The sequence below is a fragment of the Dermochelys coriacea genome, chromosome 7 (assembly GCF_009764565.3).
Source record: "Dermochelys coriacea isolate rDerCor1 chromosome 7, rDerCor1.pri.v4, whole genome shotgun sequence".
NCBI lineage: Eukaryota > Metazoa > Chordata > Testudines > Dermochelyidae > Dermochelys > Dermochelys coriacea.
The window spans coordinates 29,986,094-30,009,120 of NC_050074.1; the positions used below are offsets into that span (position 1 = coordinate 29,986,094).

General features: G+C 59.3%; 1 protein-coding gene and 1 long non-coding RNA gene across 5 annotated transcripts in view; one reads left to right on the forward strand and one right to left on the reverse strand.

Moving 5' to 3' along the window:
• Nucleotides 1–372: 372 nt before the first annotated feature.
• The window catches only part of PACS1 (phosphofurin acidic cluster sorting protein 1), a 107,750-nt gene continuing 85,095 nt past the window's right edge, over nt 373–23,027 (reverse strand). For 3 of the 4 annotated variants that reach the window (XM_043519525.1, XM_038409429.2, XM_038409426.2), the window contains 13 exons: nt 22,884–22,999; nt 20,033–20,171; nt 19,276–19,380; nt 17,910–18,016; nt 13,735–13,889; nt 13,026–13,136; nt 12,281–12,383; nt 11,678–11,720; nt 10,257–10,299; nt 9,044–9,179; nt 7,818–8,044; nt 4,421–4,540; nt 373–3,974 (listed from right to left, as the gene is read on the reverse strand). In XM_043519525.1, coding sequence (XP_043375460.1) covers nt 3,862–3,974; nt 4,421–4,540; nt 7,818–8,044; nt 9,044–9,179; nt 10,257–10,299; nt 11,678–11,720; nt 12,281–12,383; nt 13,026–13,136; nt 13,735–13,889; nt 17,910–18,016; nt 19,276–19,380; nt 20,033–20,171; nt 22,884–22,999 — 1,518 coding nt within the window. In that variant the 3' untranslated portion in view covers nt 373–3,861. The remainder of the gene's footprint in view (nt 3,975–4,420; nt 4,541–7,817; nt 8,045–9,043; nt 9,180–10,256; nt 10,300–11,677; nt 11,721–12,280; nt 12,384–13,025; nt 13,137–13,734; nt 13,890–17,909; nt 18,017–19,275; nt 19,381–20,032; nt 20,172–22,883; nt 23,000–23,027) is intronic. The other variant, XM_038409427.2, reaches the window with a different exon arrangement.
• The window catches only part of LOC122461158, a 48,476-nt gene continuing 43,207 nt past the window's right edge, over nt 17,759–23,027 (forward strand). The window contains exons 1-2 of the long non-coding RNA XR_006282928.1: nt 17,759–18,140; nt 21,714–21,785. This is a non-coding gene — a long non-coding RNA (uncharacterized LOC122461158). The remainder of the gene's footprint in view (nt 18,141–21,713; nt 21,786–23,027) is intronic.

The window sequence follows — 23,027 nt, forward strand, 5'->3', positions numbered from 1 at the left end:
TGGGGCAGGGCGCTAGGGGTGAGGCAGCACCCCCTAGCTTGAATTACAGCAGCAACCGAATGCCTGGCTCCCATCATAGAGGCTTCACAGTTTCATAGAATCAGACTATCAGGGTTGGGAAGGGACCTCAGGAGGTCATCGAGTCCAACCCCCTGCTCAAAGCAGGATCAATCCCCAATTTTTGCCCCAGATCCCTAAATGGTCCCCTCAAGGACTGAACTCACAACCCTGGGTTTAGCAGGCCAATGCTCAAGCCACTCAGCTATCCCTCCCCCTATTTCAATGGCTCCCAGCTCTGACCCCCTGTGGACTGGGAAGCCCCTGTAGGGTTCAGGCTGAACAGACAAACTGATTAAATAAAGAAATGCCTTCTAAGAAATAACCACAGTTTATTTAATGAAAAAACTCCAAAAAAAGGGGGGACGACAGCTCCCCCAATAAAATGGGTCAAATACAACAGGGGTCTCTCCCCAACCCCGGACAATGATCCCAATGTGGACGGTGTGCACAAACCAAACGGGAGAGGCACGCACTTATACACATCAGGGGGCTATGTACACAGTGCCCTGCGTGCCCAGCCGGCACCATGCATGGGGAGGGGGGATAGATCGAGATTCCCAGCCCACATAGGCCCTGTGGGCTGGACCTGGCGCCTTCTGGCCCCCATGTACTGGACCACAGTCCTGCTGGGTGCTTGTGCGGCTCCGGCCTGAAGCCAGAGCTCACTGGGGCCGCACACAGCTGGGGGAGTGCATGGAGTTTCTGGAGTGATTTGTGGGGGGCACAGATTGAGATAGGGACCCCACTGGCTCTCATGGAGATTGGAGTGGCCTAGAATGGTCTGACGACTCTGGCTGTGGAAATGTGTGTTGGGATCACGTGGGCCTGGGGTGCCTGACAGTAGGGCAGCTCCCTCCACCCCCATGGCAGCTGGCCCAGCCTGAGGGGACACCAGAGCTTTGCTTAGGCCTCCTGGGGGCTTTGGAGTGCCTCAGAGCCCTAGCCTAGTGTGCAGGCCTGGGAGACACCCTCCGCCCCGTCTGCTGCCCTCCCCCCATCCCCAGCCCGATGCCAGATGCAGCTGCCAGGCTCGGAGCACATAGGGACAGGGAGCCCTGGAGAGAGCGAGGACTGAACAGACCACGTTGGAATGCAAAAACAGAGAATACCAAGCCAACATGAGACCCCTCTGCTGGCCAACACTGGCTGCAGCTCTTTGTGCTTGAGGGCCAGGCTGCAGCGAGTGAGACCAGAAGATGGACGGGACACACTCGGTCAGCAGGGAACAGCTGGCCTGCAGGGGCTCGCGGTGGGGCACCTGTCTGCACTGGCAATTTGGCTTGGGAAGTCTGGACCCCCCAAGCACCAGTTGTTCGGAGCTTGCCCAGGCCACCTGAGCAACCCTCAAAGGAATTGCCACATCCAGGTGACTGACCCACAGTGCAGGCAAGCGCTGGCAGGGACACTCACTACCCGGCTCTCTCACTCGCAGCTCCTCTGGGAGCAGCCAGTGGCAGTGACTCAGACACAGGGACTGTCCTGCAGCCTCTCTGTGACTGCCGGGGTGGCAATGCGGCTACTGTCTCAGCCAGCAAATAAACAGCTTCCCAGGGAAGCCAGGTAGGCCTGTGGGTGGCACCTGTCACAGCCCAGTGACCTTCCTCCCCACCCAGCCAGGCCAGCCCAGAGGGCAATAGGAAATCAATGGAGGCAGCGGGGCACGTGTTTGTGTGTTAGGGGGAGGAGGGGAAGGGAGATGGGCTCTGCCAAGATGCAGCTGGCTTTATTGCTACCAGGTAGGTGGGGGAGATTGTCTGGATTCTCATGCCCTCTCCTGCCCGCTGCATGGAGCGGTCGGAGCTGGGTGCTGGGGGAAGTAGGGGGGTCTGGGATGCCACAGGGCTGGACTGCGGCTCCCACCTGCTCTTTAAGACCCCCACACACCCTGAGAGTGGGGGTGCCTATTGGCAGAGGCAGTGGCACTCCAGGCCCATCAGAATGAGGCTCAGGGAGGCCCCCTTCTGATAGTTGTGGCTCTTTCAGAGCTGGGGTCCGGGGTGTCCTGCTCATGGTCCGTGTGGACCTCGCACATGGCACAGGCAGGATCCACAGGGCCCAGGACTCAGCAGTGACCAATGGGAATTATTGGACACATTCCTGGACCCACTGGACCATGCTTGCATGGACTGCGAATCCCCGCCAGATGTGTGGGGAGAAAAGAGCGGCGCTCACAGTGAGCCTGTGTGGGAAAATCCAACCACTTAGCTGCTGCCTGCTGGGGGGAGGGGATCAGAAAGACAACAGCTTGGGGTGGAAGAAGCAGCCCAAATATGGGGCTCAGTTTAAGGGGGGGGTTCATAATGAAGATGCTGGGTCGAGATGGAGTGGGAAGGATGAAGTGCAGCCAGGAGTGAAACTGGCATGGGAGGGCCAGATGCCGCTTCCTAGCTCCTGCCACACCTGGGTGCTAGAGAACAGGGTCGGGAACTCAGTGCTGTGAGGGGCTCAGGGCAGCTGGGACTGCGACCCAGCTGCTTCACTCTTAAAAGCCCATCTGTGGACTGTAACCCCCTCGCCCCCACCACACATAGGGTCTCTGTCTGCCATGCTCAGAGCTGTAATAAACTGGGCCAACCCCAGTGACCTGGTCCCTATTGAACCAGCCTACTCTGCCCGGGGCTGGCCCCTGTTCGGAGCAGACTGCTGGCTTTGGGGAAAGAGACACCAGCTGAAGCAGGGCAGCCGACACAGCCGGGGACTTTCTAACCAACCGCTGGCAGCATAGGGCAGGGAGGAGCTCAGCCAGCAGTGGAGCATGGGATGGGGGGAAAGGGGCAGTGGGAAAGCCAAGCCTGCAGCGACTCAAGAGCTGGCTGCTATGGCATATGGGTTTACTGTCCTGTAGTGCCTGGCTAGGCAGCATGATGTGGCAAAGGTGACTGACATGGGTGGGGGGGGCACTGATGCAGTGGGGCAGGGATAAATTTAAGCAAGTAGGTCTTGGCAACCATTTAGGATAGAAACAAACACGAGTGCCCAGGGGATGGTTACACACAGCTGGAAGTCCGAGCATGCCCCTGCCCCAGGCCAGGCAAGGCAGACACCCCTCCCCCCACCTCCAAATCCCCATCCCTGGCTTCACCAGCAGGGGCCCCCCCTCATGGGCTCACCTTCCACCTGGACACAAAGCCATCAGAGCAGCAGCATCACACACCAGGGCTCTCCTCCGCTTGTGAACAGCAGGGAGCACGCTGCCCGGAGTGCAGTGGCCCTGGACATCAGTGAGTGCCCACTGCCTACAGGAGGGGGCAGGCTGTGCTGGAAGGGGCCCCCTGTGCCCACATGTGCTATGCCGGGGCGGACAGCAATGGGCACCCAGCCTGTGGCCTGGCTGCTTGTGCTTTTGGAAAAGGGCTACAGAAGGGGATGAGGGGTGTATGGGCCACAGGCGAGGGCAAAGCCACTGGCCAGCTGTGCCAGGCAAGAGCCTTCTTACACACTAAGCACTCCTGGGCCTGTCCCGTGCGTCATGGCTGCTCCAGGCTGGACGGGGGAGCGTGTCTGGGGCTGGCTGGGGCCCCTCCCCACTGGGCACTAGGACCCAATGCGGTGCACACACCCACCCACCCACACACACACACGCACGCGCGCGCACAAGGAAGCGGTCGGTGGCAGCTGGAAACGAAGCTGGTGATGGGGGGATGACAGGTTGGCACTGGGGTGCTCCCTCCTCCAGCTCTCCCAGTGCAGAACATACCAACACAGTTACGCAAGGAGGGTGGGATGTAGCCAAAGAGGCTTCCCGCTGGCTGAGGGTTTGGCCAGGCTGGTGGGCACGGCCCAGCAGCAGGGCGGGCGCTGTCACGCTGGCTTCGAGCCAAAGAGTCCGACGGGGAAGTGCTTGACGTGCGTGGGCCACTGCGCGGCCAGCTGGAAAAACTTGATGTCGCTCCACTCCACCCCGTCGATGGACACTGCGAAGGAACGAGGTTGGGTTAGAGCAGGGCCTAGCAGCTGGCTTGTGGTGCAGGGTGGGGCCTGGGGGCAGCTAGCCCCTGCTGAGCTATAGCTCTGAGGGTCCTGTGCCCCTAACCCGCCTATGCTTCCCCGCCACATGATGGCAAGTGACACTGCCCCAGCCCTGGAACTGAACAAACAGACTGGATAATTCTCACCTGCCTCCCCAACATTGGTGCTGCAGGGTGGTTGTTAAAAAAGCTGCCCCACCCCAGAAGTGGCTGCATTTCAACACTGGACAAGAGACCTCTGGATCAACAGCTGCCTCGCCTCAGAGCTGGTTGCATCTCAGCATCCCTCTATAAATATCCCTGCTCCCCCAACCAGAGGTGAGAGACGAGGGACCCCTGTATAACCAGCTGCCTTGCCCCAGAGGTAGCTGCACTGCAGAGGCAGGCCTTACCTTTCAGCATGGTTTGCTGCTGCTTGGCAGAGCAGATTAGCCGGCTGATGCCTTCAATCACCTGGCTCTTGGAATCCACTTCCTTTTCTTTAGGTTTCTTACTCAGAAAGATGGTGGGGACTGGAACGAGAGGCAGGGGAGCCGGGATTAGTGTGCGCGCAGCACAACCCTATAGACAGCGGTGCTGAGGGGAGGGCAGCTGGGTGAGAGGCAGGATGTGGCATCCCCAAGGCTGGTGATCACACATGGACCCAGCCTCGCCCCAAGTCCTGCTGTGGAAGGATGGAGGTACTGGCAGCCACTCTGCCCCACGGGCTGGGAATGGCAGAAGGAGAACACCCCCCGTTGGATGCAATTCGAGCACTGGCTGTTAGAAGTACGTTGGGGCCCTGTGCTCAGCCTCCCAGAGTCTCTGAGGGGTTAGTCGGGAGCCCACACAGGTGCTAGTGGGTCATATATAGCTCTCAAAGCACTTCTAGAGTCTGTGCCCCATCGCGTGTGTTTCGCAGGGGTTGAGGCACGGGGGGTAGTGATGTGCCCAAGGTCACGCCATGAGCAGCAGAGCCAGACCCAGGAGTCCAGGGCCCCATCTACTGCATCCCAATTTGTTTCTCAGGGCAGTGGCTCAAACCCGGCTCGACTCTGGCTCCCAGCTCAGAGGATAACAGCTGGTAGCAGGGGAGGTTGGACACCCTGTGACCGGGGGACAGCTCTAGAGAGGGGGCTGGAAGCTGGAGTCGGCCAAAGGGGCCTCACCTGACTCCTTCCTGCCGAGCTCCAGACTTGGGGCAGGGCCCCACACTGCAGCAGCACCGAGGGGTAGGCCACTTTCCTGGGCTAGATCTGGCCAGGGAGACGCTGTCCCAGCCCAGAGCTGCCAGGAGGGTTATGGGGGGAGAAGAACTTGCCCTGGGAGCCAGAGCAGCACTGAGCTCAGGGCCCCATGCAGTGATCCTGGGGAAGCTCCATAGAGACACACCACTGCATACCACCACCACACAGCCATGGCCCCACTTTGATGACATGGGGAAAGAACCCAGGAGTCCTGGCTCCCAGGCTCCCGCTCTTCATCGCAACAAAGCCCTCTGGCCAAGGTGGGAGGGGCATTTCAAGGCCCTGTAGTGGTTAATTCAGTGGGCTGGGGGCCCAACACAGCCCTGCAGGCCAAACCCCTGCCCCCATCTCCAGCTCCATAGAGTTGAGGCCCATTTCCCACGCAGGGTGCCCTATGTTCCTGGCTGAGCCCGAGATCAAGGACAGATGGGTTTTGCCTGGGGTGGGAACAGTCTCTGACCTGGACTGTAAACCCTGAACTTCTGGAGCTGCCCCCACAGCGGGGAGTCCTGGGGTTCATTTAGCCCTTCCCCAGCCCCAGGTTGGGGAAGGGAGCCCTTCTGACAACACTGACGCATGGCGAAGATGGATTAAATTGTACTCGAGCTGGCAAGGGCCGGAGGGCGTGGACTGAGCCCCCAGGCCAAGCCGCCCCATCACTCAGGCACGGCCCCCATGCCACGGCCTGCCCAGCCAGCCTGGGGCGAACGCCTTCCCTCTTGACAGGCGGCAGCCGCCCGCCCATCTGCACAGTGGGAAAACTACCAGAGCTTCACCTTTAGCGAGCCTGAGGCCTGAAGGGCATTGTGAGCCTCCAGCCTGACCCTTGTCTTGCCCGGCCCAGGGAGCCCCGCCTCAGTATTGGGCTGGAGCGGAGCTTTTACAGAGAGACGTGCTGTCTGGACTGGGAGTCGGCACCCTAGAACCTCCCCACCCCTGCCCCGGGGCAGTTTTTCCAACGGCGAGTCCCCCTCCCTGTTAAACACTGGCCCCTCGGTTCCAGGCTGAATATGTCGGGCCTCACCCCCAGCTCTTGGCCTGCGTCTGCACCATTAAAGAGCTTTAGCTTATCAACATGGTCAAGAGGCGACTCAGTCCTGCATCTGAGTACCACCTCCTTCCTACGGGGCCTCTCCATTCCTGGCAGCCTGAAGCCATGGCAGCCGGTTCGGTACCATCCTATGCTGGTCCCTGCAGACCAATAGCTCCTCGGATCCACCCAGAAGACGCATCATCCGGCCAAGAGCTGCTTCCTGACTCCTGTTCTTCTGCCACCAGCTCCCCTTCCAGCGCCCACACACAGACATCACCAGCCGAACTCAACAGGTGTGCCCTGCAGTCCAAATCTGCCTGCCAGACGTAGCTAGAGGCTGCTGAACTCCAGTCATCTCCAATACTTTTCCGCTGGTCACTCAGCCTACCTATTGTGTTTTCCGAATTCCTCTAGCCCCATACTTGGCGGGACTGTAAGGACATTCCCAGGCAGAAAACCCCAGGCGCTATTGGGCTCTTGAATGTAACAGAGAAGGCGGAATGAGAACCAAGGAGTGGGAGCTAAAGCCAGACCCATTCACACTGGAAATGAGGCACCAACATTCCCAGTGTGGGGGATTAACCATCGGGGGGATTCCCCATGGCTCGGTGTCTCCAAATCCTGGCTGCCTTTTGGGCAGATGCTTTCGTCAAACCCACGCGCCAAGGCTCAGTGCAGGAGGTCACCCCTGGAAGTGGGGTGACGTTCTCTGGCCTGGGCCATCCAGGTCAGACCAGATGATCTAAAGGACGCTTCTGGCCTTAGTGTCTATGAACACACTGTCCGAAAGCTCCTCCCCACCCACAGAAGTACTGGTAGCTGTGAGCGAGTCTCCTACGAACCGCCTCAGCCCACGCTCCTGCCATGGACTAGATGGCATGCATGTTCCATTTCTCGCTGTCGGCCACAGTGAGAAAGGCAGAATCCAGTGCCAGTGTGAAGGAGCAGGGGCCTGTTCAGACAGTCTCCCAGTGACACCCCCGCTCAGTCAGCTCCTCCAGCGTATGGGGTGAACAAGGGGGCTGGGAAAGACGTGGCAGTAGCACAGCTGCCAATGATGGGGAGTGGGGAGGGAGGGGTGCATTTACCAATGCCTAGCTCCCTCCTGCAGAGGGAAGGCAGAGCTGGGTTTCAAAGAGCAGCACCTTGCATGCTTAGCCCTGGGCAGCCTGCAGAAGACAGCGTGGGAGCATCCCAAGGGCACAGGCTTGCCTCTTGCAGCCCCTTGGCACTTTTTGTGGGGAGAAGAGGGGCTGGCAGAGCCCCTAGCCCAGAATGGGTTTCCCCCTTAGCTAGCAGGACTTCTCTGGGGCAAGATGGGGGTCCACACCCAGGGCCTAGCCAGTCTGCTGCCCCTAGCATGTCCAAGGAATGCCCATTCTGGACAGTTAGTGCCAATTCCGGAGACGACACATGGACACAGATTGGAGGCAGCACCCCTAGAGGGAAAATGCCCCAGCTCCCATTCCCCACCCCCTCAGAGTGGGCCAGTGCTACCAGCCTGATGCCCGTCCAACCCCCGCACACCACCTTTCTTGTTCTTCTCTTTGGTGACGACCGTCATGGCCATGGTCCCCGAGGGCTGGCTCTCCCCGCCACTGGGCAGCCGCGACACCTGCACCGAGCGGAAGACACTCTTGAGGGTGTTCTTGGAGCTGGCATCTCGCTTCTCGCCTTCCTTCCGGCGCTCCGTGGGATGAGCGAGCCAGTAGTCCACCTGCAGGCCAATGACGTCTCCATAGGGGCTGCTGGGGGACCTGGGGACAGTGGGAAAGCATCAGCAGCAGCTGGGCAGAGCATGGGTTCACCCCCAAGGGGCAGGACAGTACCAGTCACATCACAGAGATGGGGAAACTGAGGCTTGGGAGGGGGAGGGCCCTGTCCCCTGCCCAAAGGCCTATAACAAAGTGGCAGAGCTGGAAAAGAACCCAGGAGTTCTGGCTCCCAGTGCCAGGATACTGGGGGCCCAGCAGAGCAAACAGATCTGAAATTCAATGCCAGAATCCTGGGCTGATGGCTCCTGGGGGATCCCAATGCCCCCTGCAAATGGTAACTAACTCCGATACCTTCGGGAGGCAAGGGAACACCAGCCCGCTTTGCCGAGGGCACAGGAAGCACAGAGGTAGCATGACTCGACCCAGAATTAGGTACAGAGCCTAGGTCCCCCTCCTCTAACCCACTAGACCCCACGCCCCTCCCAGATCCAGGGACAGAACCCAGGAGTCCTGACTTCCCATGTCCTTGCTTTAAGCACTAGCTCAGAGTGAGCCCCTGATGCAGGACTCAAGATGACTGCCCCACCCTGCATGGGTGGGAATATGGGGGTACCAGCCACTCAAGGGCACTCAGAGGGAAGGGACCTGCCAGCACCAGTGGCTCCAAGAGCTGGACAGCCCCGTCCCCACGATGGCAGAGGCTATTACTGAGCACATGCCCCCAGGGGCAGGAAGGCAGGAACAGGCACAGACGCAGAACCACTCTACCGAGATGGCCTCACACACAACCGGGAACCCAGACGCCAGGGTTCCCCCCAGCTGCTTCTGACTCCCTGCGTGGCTCAGCTTGTCCCTTCCCCCACCAAGACCTCATATTCCCCAGCTGGAACATGGCAGCTATGATCTGCCCTGCGGGATGCCCAATCACAGCCCTGTCCCAGCGTGCTAGGCCCTGCACACACATGGATGGTACCAATCTGCCCGCCGGGGCATGAGGTTCCTCATTAACAACCATGGGGCTGGTGGCCAAGGCTGCCTCACCCCACGACAGCGAGCCCACTGCTCATGGACGGCGAGGATGGGGGCGTGGCGCAGACATCCTTCACTAGGCCAGAGGAAGACGGGGGGGACGTGGAGGGAACTGTCAGGCTGACCACGGGCATATCGTCTCCATCTCCTGCCAAGAGAGCAGAGGGGGAAGTTGCGGTGAGGCAGGTTCTGGGCTGTGCCACTCAGACTAATTTCTCCATGGGAAGCCCCAGACCTCCTGGTTCCCCACAGGGCACCTCGGCCTCCCACAGGGGCTCCCTGGCCCCCTGGGGGCATCCCGGCCTCCCCATAGGGGCTCCCTCCCACCCCCAGGGGCTCTCTCCTCCCCTGGGGCTCCCCGGCCTCCCCACAGGGGCTCTGTGGCAGGCACCAAGTCCCCGATGCTGGTGCATTCCTCTTCCCTGGATTCTCGTCTCCAGCCGTGCCCCACTCGGAGCAGGCCCAGGCCGTGTTGTAGGCGTCTCAGCTGGGCCCCTACCCATTCTGCTGGGCTGGCGGGAGATGAGCTCGCTACTGCCACCAGCCTCCCAGTCACTCCTGTGGCGTAAGAGCTCCCAGGCCCTTCCCAGTGGAGGACCTGGGGATGGGGGCGCTCTGGGGGTACCAGGCCAATGGGCGTCCTGAGCTACGAGGCGCTGTCGCCTCCATGGGCAGGCTTGACAGCCCTAGTGACTCCCCTTCAATGCCTGAACTCTTGCATTGCATCATCCCCCTGCTCCCCAGCCCATACGGATTCAGCCCCCAGCCTCCCTGCAGGGATCCGACCGTCACGCCCTGTCCCGCCGGAGCGAGAGGTGAAGCAGCCGAGCAGCAGCCTGGAGCTGGGGGAGGGGGATCCCAGGGGCAGACCCCGTTGCTTGGACAACTCCCCACTCCAGCAGCAGCAGGGGGCAGTAAAAGCCCAGCTGGAAGCAGGCCCGTTGAGCTGAGGTTGGGCTGTGGGCGGAGGGTGAAAAGAGGGGGGATGGGTGGGGGGGAGGGTGTCTCAGCCCGAGGGGACCTCACCCTGCCTTTAACCAACCATGGTTCCTGGCCCTGCTGACTGCAGAGGGAGCCCTGGGCCTGCCCAGCTCTGCACAGAGCCTAAGAGCAGCTCAGGGAGGCAGGAACTGTGCCCCTGGACTCCCGACATGGCACCAGCTCTGAGGCTGCAAGTCCCAGCCGGCCTGGACCTAGCCGGGGGCCGGCCTCACAGGGAACATACCTGTTGCTGCAGGGGAATCTTCGATGAGGCCCACTTTAACCACCTGCAATGGGGAGACAGAGATCAGTAATTCAGGCCGGGCTCCAGGAGAAGCCATTTGAGCCTGCTCCTCCTGGAGACCCAGAGCTGCAAGGCCAAGGTTGCCATTAACCCTTCCTGCACCATGGGGGAAGGACTCGCATCCCCACTTGCGCTCCATGAGCTCCATGCAGAAATCTAGGTGGGCAGGACCCCCCAAGATCATTGCATCAGGGCTGCCTCCATCCCAAGCACCAACCACCCCGGGGTGACAGCGAGTGGGGGATGCCCTCTCCCAGCCATCAACCCTGTCTGACATCCCAGTGCCCAAAGCAATGGCAGCCTCACCCCTAAGACATTGCATTGGGTTGTTTACAATAGAAGGTCAAGTGCTCTGAAAGTATCCAGACAACAGTGAATTCCTCCAGGCAATGGGGGCTGCCCTCCCACTTTGTTCCTTCGATCAGAGAGTGTCACCCAGCCGATGCCCCAGGAGACTCTATGCAGAGCCAGTCAGGCTACAGCAGAAGCATCATCCCATTTTACAGATGGGGAAACTGAGGCACAGAGTGGGGAAGTGACTCGCCCAAGGTGCCCAGCAGGCCAGTGGCAGAGCTGGGAATATCACCCAGGATTCCTCACTCCCAGGCCAGTTCTCTTTCTGCTAGGTGGCAGTGAAGGGCTGGAAACACTAACTCCAGTCCTCTAAGCAGACCTCTATGGGGAAGGACACAGCAGAGAGGCTCTGATCACTGTTGATTATTTCCAAGCTTTAACCCTCGCAGGCCCATGCCCCTGGAAGAGGCCCAGCCCTGGCACGTCTCTCCTCTGGGCAGCCTGGGCTGAGGCTCTTGGTTTCGGCCAGCCTGGCTCAGGGCCCAGCGAGCTCGGAGCCGCAGTCCCAGTGCTCTATGGGGAGAAGGGGCTCTTGTGCAGAAGGCACTGCATTCCCTGCTCAGTGGGGGGATGGCGCCCCCTGGAGGCCAGCAGAGCTCATGCCCCTCGCAGCTGCTGCAGTGAGTCTGGGGCTGAGCAGCGTGATCCAGGCCCTCTGGATGTCGGAGACGTGATGTGGCTGGCACACCCCAGAGAGCCTGGCTCTGGAGAGGTTTTGCCCGTGTGGATCCCACTACGGCAGGAGAAGCACCGAGAGTTACTGACTTACCAGGGAGGGGGATTAACCCCCCTGAAGAACTGACCCAGGGCCAGGACAGGGATTCTCCAGACCCTGGGGGGTTAATTCCAGCCTGCTTTAGCCCCAACACTGATGGGCTGGAGGCAGGGAGCCCTACCCTGGGTGAGGCAGGGCTTAAACTGGAGGGTCACAATGGGCCTTGCCCCACCCCAGCGGCACAGTGGTGTTCCTGGGCCCCCACTGGAGGGGCCCCAGGGGGTAGACTTACCCCGATGAAAGGAATGAACTTCTGATAGGAGTCTTCGTCCGGGCTGCAGGGAGAGGAGGAGACGGCTGTTAGGGTCTGCTGGGGGGTGGGCGGTGAGCCGGGGGACGGGGCCCAGCAGGCATGGAATGCCTCACCCTGGATACATGAGGGGCATCCAAAGCTCGTCAGGCTCAACGACCCCCCCGCCCCACCACGTTAATGACAGTGACCATAGCACGTCTCCCACCTGCTGAGGTGGGTAAGTTCCCGTACCCATGCCAGAGGGGCTGGGATACAAAGGGAACTGGAGCTCCAGAAACGCACCCAAATTCGGGGCAGCTTTGAGAGAGGTGGAAACAAGGCAAGGCACAGAGAGATCACACGCTGAGTAGTGGCCGAGCCAGGACCAGAACCCAGGAGTCCTAGCTCCTAGCAGCCTGCTCTAACCACTAGTCCTCACTCCCGTTCCCACTCCCAGAACAGGGACCAGAACCCAGGAGTCCCGATCTCAGCCCCCTTCTCAGTGATCTTTAACAGCTTTGCTATCCCAACTGAAAGGGTCTTTTGGGTGCCTGTAATGTGCGACCAGTCCCGTCGCAGGAGAGTAGCCCGGGCGACACTTACAACTTATGCTTGCAAGTCAGCATGGCCTCGGCCACAGGCAGCTGGTGGGTCACGCTGGCTCCACCCACATACTGCACGATGCGGCCCACCACATCGAACGGCTCTGGGGGCAGAGGGGAGAGAGGGATGTGACCAGCAATCCCCACAGAGCCCGCTCCCTGCCTCCTTGTCTCTGAGCCCGCAACAGGGGTGAGCTGCACAGCAGAGCCAGGATGCCCCCTGCTGACAGTGGCAGCAGAGGAGAGGGTGCTCTCGTCGCAGTGGGGAACGGGGTGTGTGGGTCAGAGGGGATTCTGCCCCAGGCAGGGTGGCTGAGGGAGAAGCAGGTGTTCCGGCCTCTGGCTTGGCTGCAAGGCTGGAGGGCCAGAGCTTATGCTGCAGTAGGAAGGGGGCAGGACACATTCTCACACAGAGCTCCCCCTGGCCCCACTGGAGACTGCCTCCTGCACTGCTCACCGGGCTGGAGCTGTGACCCCTTCAATGATCCTACGTGCTGGGGGCAGGCCCCAGGGAATAAACCAGGGCTCAGGAAGGAACTGGCCAGGCCTGCTCTGTACAGACAGAAGAGCCATTGCCACAGGGGACCCCAGGCCACATCCCAACAGCCGGGCCCATCACATCTCACAGACTGTGCCCAGCTCTGGCTGCTCCCTCGCTAGCCCCTGGGGAACAGCGACCCACAGCCCTCCCTGTCCAACGGCATGAGGGCCATGGACACAGTGCTGTGTGCTGCATGGCCCCTCACCTGTCCCAGGCGGCTCGGCCCTGCCAAACAGCTCCCTCCAAGTGGAGTCCAGGAATGTGCAGCTGTACCTGCTGTCCACCGAGCCCAGGTACTTGGCTACGGGATGGGAGCCTGTGGAGGAGAGAAAGGGGGGTGTTGCTGTAGCGCCTTCGGGGGGGTGGGGGATTTCTTAGCTGTGTACTACAGTGCCTGCGGGAGGGGTCCTTCAGCCGGGTGCTTCCGAGGGGCACGAGCAGTGCCCCCTACAGCCCCAGGGATGCTGTTACCCAGCTCCTCTGAAAGCAGCCTTCCTCAGGGCCCTGTGACACGAGCGATGGTCTAGCTGTCCCGTGGATGCCACACCCCAGGCTCCCACCCCATCCTAGGCCTTTACCCAGCTCCATGACAATGCAGAGGCTGGGCTGCCTGGGACCCCTTTTCCAGCTGCTGTGTTGGTATCCCCAGCAGGAGGCGGCCTGCTGAAGCTCAAGCCCCAACAGGGCTAGCTCTTCGTTCGTCCCCTGGGGCACCCGCTACAGACCCAGGGGTGCTTTGCTCAGCTGCCCCTCTGTGCACCCCTGGGTGTCAGCATCGGACCCCCCCACCTGTGGCGTCGCCACACTAACAGGGAGAGGCTGGAACAAGGCCTGCACCGACAGCCGCACTCTGGCTGCAGGGGGGTCAAGCAGGACTCGCGCCAGCTGGCCAGGGTCTGGGCAGAGGCACCTACCCAGCGGGACAATGAGGAACCGCATGTAGCTAAGCCAGTCTGGGGTCTTGTTTGCCAGCTGCTTCACAAAGAAACGGAGGATGGCACTGAGGTAACTCTGCCCCCCCACAGCCACCACCTTCACGGGCCGCGGCACGGAGGAGTTGCAGTTGCAGCTGGAAAAGAAAGGACAATGGGAATGTGTGCGCTTATTGCACCCCTCTGCCTGCAGGGTACGACGCTAAATCACACTAGGCAGCGAGCCCTCGCCGGACACTGAGACATGACCAACTCTAGGTTGGGGCACCGGGGCTCTTTATACAGGGATCCTTCATCCTGTGGTGAGATGCAACCAGTTCTGGGGTGGGACCCAGGGGCCATTTATACAAGAGTCCCTTGGCCAGCGAGGAAGACAACGGGTGCCCCTCCCCATACACTGTGGTAGGCAGTACAGGTAATGAAGGCTGCTGTTCCTGCCAGGCACTGAGTTGATGAGCGGCTGCTATCTCTGGCACTGCCGTGCCCAGCTGTAATTACCATGCCAGGAAGCAGGCCGTAAATCCCAGCAGAGTGCTCCAGTGGGACTCACAGATGAAAAGCTTTGCCCTGAGCAGGGCAGCAGCCCGTGGAGTAGTAACGTCAGCAACCCACCAGCTAGACAGAGCAGCTGCCGCCCGCACTGAGGAAGGTCCCCTCTGAGGGAAGAGCCAGCAGAGCCCGTGCAGCGCCTGGCATTGCTGCTCTCTACCACATGGAGCATCCTGGCAGGCCTGACGCCGCTCTCAGCCCTGGGACCCAGGGTGCCCCCACCAAGCTGTGGAGGTGGCTCTCAGAGCAGCTCCCAATGGGTCGGCCCCCCCGCCAGGCCCAGCGCATGTGCTCAGGATCAAAGACCCCTCCAGCATTGCTAATGCCCAGCATGTCCACGGGCCTGGCGCCCTACAGCCCAGTCCAGTGCTGCGTCTCTAGCAGCTGATCTAGGGCAGCTGCAGTTAAACGTGTCACACAACAGCCACCACTAGAGGGCACCAGAGAACCACCAACTTCCTTTAGGCAGCTAATAGGGCCAAAGAAAGGAGCTACCAAATGGCTTCGGGACAGCCTGTCCCCAGGAGACAGAAAAGATCCGTGCTACAGTGCAGTGTCATGGGCCCTCCCGGCTATGCCATCCTAGACCCTCTTGCTCTAGTTCCCTCCCTGTATTTCACTAGCACTGCTTCCTTTTTCACCAGTATGCAACTGCTGGTGCAAGAGCCTTCTCCTCTGCAGTTCCTCCCCATCTCACCTGCCCGAGCTGACAGCGTCGCCTCTCCCCTCCTCTGTCAAGCAGAACAATGCTAGACCTCTTTCTCCAGGAGCATAAGTCGCTGCAGGCGTTGCCAGCCAGCCTCCAAGCTATCAGTACTCAAATCCCCCTTCATGGGGGCCACCAGATTCAAGGCCTGGACCACAGGTATGAGAGCAGAGGAGTGATTTTGCTGGAAGCTGTAACCCCTGGGGCTGCAGTGGATTCTATGACAGCCTGCAATAGCAGGATCAGTCTTGATGGCCCAGAGGGCCACTTCTAGTCCTATGTCCAAATGCAGAGGACAGGGATGTTCACACTCACACAGGTTGTCCTCTCCCCGGGAAAGGAGCATGGGCCCAGGTTTCCCCTTCAGACAGAGCCCCTGTGGGGGAGGACTGCAGGCTGACAGGGTGTAGGTGATCTGCAGAGGCAACCGATGGGCTTCCAGCCTTTCTTGCATTTTTCTGATCTAACCATCCAGGTTTGCTTTCGGCACCTATCCCTGCAGGATCTGATGCACAAAGGCAGGTGGGAGAAACAAATTTTCATTTATCTACTTCAGAAGAAAGTGAAGTCGGAGCATTCCTGGAGGTCTCCTTGGGTGTGATGGAGAGGTGGACTGGGAGCTCACTCCCCTTTGGTGAAGGGAGGAGATGGAACTATTAGGAAAGAACATTTCTCCCAGCTGTCTGTAGGGCAGTGGTTCTCAAACTTTTGTACTGGTGACCCCTTTCACATAGCAAGCCTCTGAGTGCAACCGCCCTTATAAATTAAAAACACTTTAAAATATATTTAACACCATTATAAATGCAGGAGGCAAAGTGGGATTTGGGGTGTAGGCTGACAGTTCGCGACCCCTCCATGTAATAACCCTGGTGACCCCCTGAGGGGTCCCGACCCCCAGTTTGAGAACCCCTGCTGTAAAGCATCTAAGGCTTTGTCTACACTATGGGGGGAGACTGATCTAAGTTGCGTGTTGACGTACGTAGACCTACTTTACCATGGGGTACACACTATGCAATGTCGATGGGAGACGCTCTCCCATCAACTCCCCTTGTGATTCTCGTTCAGGTGGAGTTCAGGAAATGACGGGAGAGCGTCTGCGGTCAAGACCTGATAAATTGACTGCCCATGTGTCAATCCCCCGGTAAGTGTAGACAAGCTGCAGGTGTTACTACGTCCTGCCTGTCTGACTCAGACTGCCCCTTTCTTGGTACCTGGACTCGTAATTCTTTTACTAGCTCTCCAGGTATCCACAGAGTCTCCTGGAGAGAGACAAGGCCGATGGGACCTGACTTTCTAACAGGCACATTTCAGCTTGGTTTTTTTAGGGGAATCTTTCGTACCTTTCTACATCTTAAATAAGCCCCAAGCTCCTGTCTCTCTGCCATGCAGGTGGAAGGAGAGATGGCTCTATTGAACAGTTAGCTGCCTGCATTACTATCAGCTCACCTGAAAACAACCCCAGGGAACAGACAGCATTTTGAAGTGTGGAGATGGGCAGAAAGAGTGGGTAAAAATAGCCTGGCTGTATCCCCAGCCAGCTGCTGCTGAGTCAGGGTGCCGCAGAGGTCAGGGAAAGGCCCACACACCTGCACTGCTGGCAGTGTCTGCAGAGCACCTCTAGCTGCAGGGAAGCAGCCCAGTGGCGGATCCGCTGGCAATGCACGACCTGGGTTAGGAGCAGAGCCGGCTGGGGTGCAGTGGGGATTGCAGACTGTAGGCAAGGCCTAGGCGGCTCCACTTGTGCATGAAGCAGGCTGGGGTTTGTTCAGATACCACAATATTCAGAGTCATAGGCAAGAAAACCATGGAAAGACTCCAGCCCTCATGTTCCTGCACTATGAATAAATTATCTTACACATCTGTGGCAGCCTTCACCCTGCAGGCCCCTGCTGTGCTATACACCACAGCATGAATCATCCACTAATGGAATGCAGCCTTCTCTGGGGTGGAACACAGCAGCTATTATATTGAGATAGCTCATCTAGCAATGAAATGCAGCCAGCTCAGGAGAGAGATGCGGGGAAGGAGTTATACAGGGAATGCTTGCCCAGCAATGAAATGCCTCTGGGGTGGGGTAAGGGGTGATTTGTAGAGAGACCTCTTGCTGAGGAGTGAGATGCAACCAGCTCTGGTGTGGAACACAGCAGCCGTTTGACAGCTTAGAGCACATAAAGTGAAGCAGCCAGGGATGTTTTAAATGGGTGGAATATAATTACCATGCTGGACTCTGGGCAGGACCCTGGGGGCTAATGGACAGGAACATTATATGGTCAGGAAGCCCTTGAATGAACACAAGCGGCCAGAATCTTGTTTTTATTTCCCATCTGAAAACGGCATCTCAAGTGGCACAGGACTAGCATCAGCATGGGGCCGTGGTTCAATCCTGGATCCGAACGAAGAGCTCCCCCTTTTGGATCAACAGCCCTTCCTCCTACTTTACCACACTCCCAACTACCGCTCCGTCACTGGCACCAGGACTAGCCAAGAGGAAAGCACCCCCTGCTCAGTCCCCCACCCAGCTCCCTGCAGCACATCACCTCCTAGTGCCATGCTGGGGTGCTGGGGCCTGCACTGACTGCGAGGGAAGAGCACCCCCAATTGAGCTCCTGCCCCCCTCCCTGCAGCACAGCACCCCCTAGCCCCACACTGGGGCATTGGTTTGGTGTCAACTCCAAAAGGAGAGTGCCCTCTAATGAACCTCCCACAGCACTCATGCCACACCTTGGTTTTGCCTAGAGGCCTCCCCTTCCAAGCACTGATCTGGCCCCACCCTGCTTAGCTTATGAGAGCTGACTCATAACCCATGGCAGGGTTAGCTAATAGAGCAACTCCACCATACCCATATCGACAGGAACCATCTGCCCCCGGCGCAGGGACCAGAAGGCCACCATCCTTTACTCACTATCTCTGGATCCTGGTGAGGACAGCAGACAGGACGGCCTGTACTTCCACGGTGGAGCACGTGCACACGACTGGCTTCTTCTGGTCCCGAAGCAGCTCGGCCACATACTGGCAAGGAGAGGAGGAAAGGTGAGCTCAGCATGCCCATGTGTATGGGAGCAAAGCGATCTGTTACAACACCTGCCACGAATACTTCTCCTCTGTGCTTAGCAACCAGAGTCCCTGGGGACAGGTGGGTAAGCGTGCCCCTCCCTGCGCCAGTTGGCTGCAGGCCGGCAGGCTGCGTGGGGCACAGGCAGGACAGGTGGCAATGGCCATGGGGCGTGCGTTCATTCCAGACTGCCAAGGGCTGGGAGCGCTGTGGCTGCCTAGTGAGTGGGAAGTGGCAGCTGTGGGGCAGCAGAGGCTGGTTTGCTTGGGGCTTGGCAATCTCAGGTGTGAGATCAAGGCAAGTCAAGACTCCCCTTCATGGCTCGCAGAGGCACGTTGCCTACAATGCCCACGCAACAGGCTCCAGTGAGGGACCCGCTTGGGGGCGGGGGAGAGAAGTCAAGGCTACACAGCCCTGGTCTCTCCACTGAGCATGCAAACAAGAGTGGGCCTGTCAGCTGCAATCCGGAGGGTGCTGTGTGCTCTGGGGGTGCCGCCTGTGCATGGCAGGAGGACGGGCCTCGAGAGGTGCTTGGTATTGCAGTGAGGAGGGCTAGCGAGGGACACGCAGAGACCCAGAGCCGTCAGATCACATGCTTGCCCTGGTCCGGACTGGGAAAGATCAGCATCCGCCCCAGAGCTTCCAGTCCACCTATAGCCACAGCTCGGGGAGACTCCACGCCAGGTCAAGGGGGATGCTCAGATGGGATTCAAACTCGGCCATTCAGTCACAGCAGCAGCATTAACACTCACCTGCAGGGAAACGTCTGTGGGCAGCCAACCCAGCCCTGCCCCCTGGTATTTCCCATTCAGTCCCCGCCTCGGCTCAGCCCAGGCAATGCCCTGCACTCCCATTGCTCGCACAGACCATAGCACCACCCAACAGGCCTTGCTGCCTGCAATTGCTCCCCAGAGGCTGGCTCCAGGCGACACGGCCAACGGCCCCTCTGCGGAGCAGCCATTTCCACTCCCAGGGCAGCAGGGCTCCGAGGGCCCGGGTGACCCGAGCTGTTGCTCAGTCTGCATTGGACAAGGCAGGCACAGTGTTGGCAGCAGAGCCCAGAGACTGGCAGGGCGGGGGACAAGCCCCATCCTCTCGCTCAAGGCTGAGGCATGTCAGCGGAAGACAGGGAAACAGAGGGGCCTCGTCTCCGTAGGTCACTGCCACTCTGCCCAGCAGCACCTGCAAGGTCCCATCCGGGGGCCGGCCTCCTTACCTGGCCTTGCCAGTCGGCCGCATTCACCAGGATGATGTTCTCGGGCAGGGCCGTGTCTGACACCAGGATCTGGTTCAGCTGGTCATAGATGATCTTGCGAGGAATCTGTTGGGGAGGGAGGGTGAGGGGAGGGCTAAGCCTTGGCAGGGCATAGGCAACACACACTGGGCTGGGCCAGAACCCTGGAGGTTCCCCTAGTGAGCTGCTTCTCCCTTGGTGCTGTTACCAGGACCCCGGTTCCCTGTCTTTCCCTCAGCTCTGTGTATCCAGCCACCTGCCTCAAGGCCCCTACTGCGCCCCATAGCCCGCGTTGGTAGGGAGAGGAGGGAAGGCGACTCCCGCAGGGGGAGTTCAGAGAGGTAAATCCATTAGCTGAACTAGAATGTGGCCAAGACACGGTAATCAGCTCTGTTATACACAGTGCCTGGGATATGTGCTGAGTGCCAGTGGGCAGGACACAACTGTACAGATCATCAGGAAGATGGAAAGCTACAGCACAAAGTGTCCCCTAGTGCCGCGCTGGGGCACTGGAGCCAGGACTGACCGAAGGGAGAGTGCCCCCTACTGAGCACCCGCCTCCGCTCCCCGCAGCACTGCACCCGATGCCACTGATGTCGCTCATTGCAGCCCCTGGCTCTCCATACAGGACTTCCAGGACCGACTGTTTGGTTAGATCTGTGATGAGCTCTCAGCTGTAGATGGTGCAGGCTGGGCTCATCCCGCCATAGAGCAGTGACTGGGGTTGCGTTCACATCACCTGTGTACTATGGCCCAGGTCCGGGGACCTCTCGCTGTCCGAGCTGTTGGTCCGTTCGCTCAGGGGTTTGGAGAGCTGTCTCTCCTTCAGCGGGGTGCTTCTCTTCTGCCGGGGTGTGTGCGCTGCGCCTTCCATTCTGCTGCAACATACAAAGGACAGTGCTGTTGGCCTGGTACCCCGGCATGGCACAGCATCCATGGGAAAGCAGAGTCCTTCCCCCATGCACCAGGGTCTCTGATTGCAGATACACACACAGGCCCCGCTCAGGTCTAAGCCATGCCCTGGGGCTCCTGTGAGCGTTTGAACCAGGACAACGCTTGCCCGCTGGCAAGGGGACAGAGTAGCATGGCCATGTGACTTGGGTTTCCTGGCACATTGTCAAGAGCAGGAGCTCAGCAACGCTGCTGGGTACAAACAGGACTGGGTGGGCTGGTCAGACACAGGGAGCACAGTCTGTACAGTCTGTAGCCAGCACAGGCTGAGAGGGAACCCCAGGGGCGGGCTGCGTCCCCTCCTCTAGCAGCGGATCCAGCGCGGGCTCCTAGCCAGTTCAGAAGGCTCTCTCCCATGATCCGGATTCCTCCAGCAATCTCAGAGCAGCAGAAGGGGCTGTGCTAGGTGCTGGGGCTCGATCCCCACAGGAATGCAGACCCCACCAATGGCTGGCAGGTTTGGCATCTCTCCTGGAGGGCAAAGACCATACTGTGCAGGTCTTGGACATACAAGCTAACAAAGCACCATGGGGGGGTGGGGGATCCAGAACATGGTCAGTTCAGAGCACAAAGCTCCATGTTCCTGCCCAAACCCCCCTCCATCAGTAGGGCAAGAAGGGCATGCTCTCCAGCCCAGGCCCCTGTGGGATGAGGTTGGCTCCCTCTCCAGCCTACACTCCCACCCATGGAGCTGCGAATAGAACCCAGGAGTCCTGGCTCCCAGTCCCCTGCTCTAACCACTAGACCCTGCCACTGCACTGCTAAGGGATATTTGTCAGTTCCCCTTCCAATGGCCTCGACCCATTAGAGTGTGCCGCTCCCCTGAAACGTGACCTGGGCTCAGATGTTCCCACCTTATTGCACAGCTCAGCTTGGGTACTGGAGGCTCAGCTCTTCCGTCACTGACTAGAATATGGTTTTAGTCCTTGCTCCTAGATTCAGACGCGTAAAGGCAGGAAGGGCCTGGTTTGATCATAACATCTGAGCTCCCCACCAGGGGCCAACCCAGCCAGCTGAACTAGAGCTCTGCTAGTGCCCGAGAGCCAGCTCAGCTCTGGGGGAGGAGAGGTGGAATGTTAACCAGCTCGTGCCCCGCCCCGAAGCTCAGACTCTCCCCTGCTGGAGGCGGGAAGCCGGGGGCTCGCAGCGCTGGCAGGCAGGAAACCAGAGCTTTTCACTTGTAAGCCAGGCAGATCTGATCTGGAGTGTGGCCTGAATGAAGCAGCAGCGCTCCCAGGAGCCCGAGGACACAGCCCTGTCTGCTGCCACATGACAGCAATTAAGCAAAGGTGTCAACTCCAGGACAAAGCAGCCTGGTGCTTTGCTCCAAGGCTGCGCTGCTTCAGCACTAAGACAAAGGGGGGGGGGAATCGATGGCTGAGCATGTCGTCCCCACCCCCATAACATCTGGGAGAGGGAACAGCATGGTGAGCTTGCGTCACACACTGAAGCTGCATTTTTGTCCATAGTGTCTCTGAGCAAAGCAGGAGGCAGATGGGGCAGGTTTCCATTGGGAATGTACGGGCATGTGAACACACCAGGTACATGGATCCAATCCTTCACTCAGTGCAGCTCCGGCACGGCTCCACTGCCTTCACAGCGGGAGAGGCCCGGTACACAGGGAATCAGGGACGGGATGGGGGCCCGACACCACACAGTCAAAGGTTCAAATACAGCCACATCGAGATTGCCCACAGACCAGCCAGTGCTGGAGGCTCAGAGCCATAAGGCATCGCCACCCTCCCTGGCCTGGGATGGAATGGGCAATAGCAGACTGGACCAGAAACCCCTGGCCAAGGGAAGATGCCTAATGCTGGGTACTGGATGCAAAATGCCACACAGTCCTCTGAGTGCCCAACACCTGATATGGGGAAACTGAGGCAACTCAGTGAGACCCACACATTCCAAGGGCAGAGCCAGAGATGCAACCCAGGCCTCCTGCAACATCCCCTTTCTCTCTGGGAGGGTCTCAGGCTATTCAGATGCAACACACCAGGTTGTTCTGGCGGGGAATCTCAGCAGGGCTGTAACCAGCAGTTTGCTTTGAACCTCTCCAGTTCAGGGCCAACTCATTGGAGAGCACAAAGCATGGGTTGCCTCTGAGGGGCAAACCCCACTGATCCTGGTGATCTCATCCCCCAGCCTGCTAGTGAGCGACATCAGCAACCTATGACAAGCAAGGGAGCGTGCCACGGCATTCTGGGGCTGGAGTGACAGTTCGAGTAAAGCCCGCAGAGAGCCTGTGCTCGGGGAGAATTCAATAAACCAGTTCAATACAAGAAATCGAGTTCCACTGGCTGCGAGGTCGAGCCTCCTCCCTGGGTGTCGAGCAGAATCTGAACCCCAACCCTGCAGAGTGCTGGGGAAAGGGCCTGCCTGGGAACGGACAAGGAGGTGGAACCTGTCTATTAAGAGCTACATCAAGACAGGTCATGGAAGGGGAGCAATGGTTGGTACCTATCAGCCTGGCTAGGAGCCATCTCTCTAAAGGGGAAAGGGAAATGACCTATTCTCTGCCCTCTGAGCCAGCCAAACCCCCTGACCTGGGCTGGCCTGGAGCCAATGCCCCCTAGAGGCAGTCAGCTGCTGTTCCATGCAAGCCACGTCTCCCATCCCTGGTTTCAAAGCAGGCAGCTTACCTGGGTGATGCCATGCTCTGAAGCTCCCCCTTGCTGCTCTTCATGGGCGTCTTGACTTTTTCGGGGATGACTAACGTGGTGCTGGAATCTCCGAACGTGTCCTGCTCGCTCGCTTCCTACGGACACGCAAAGGGAACGAGGAGG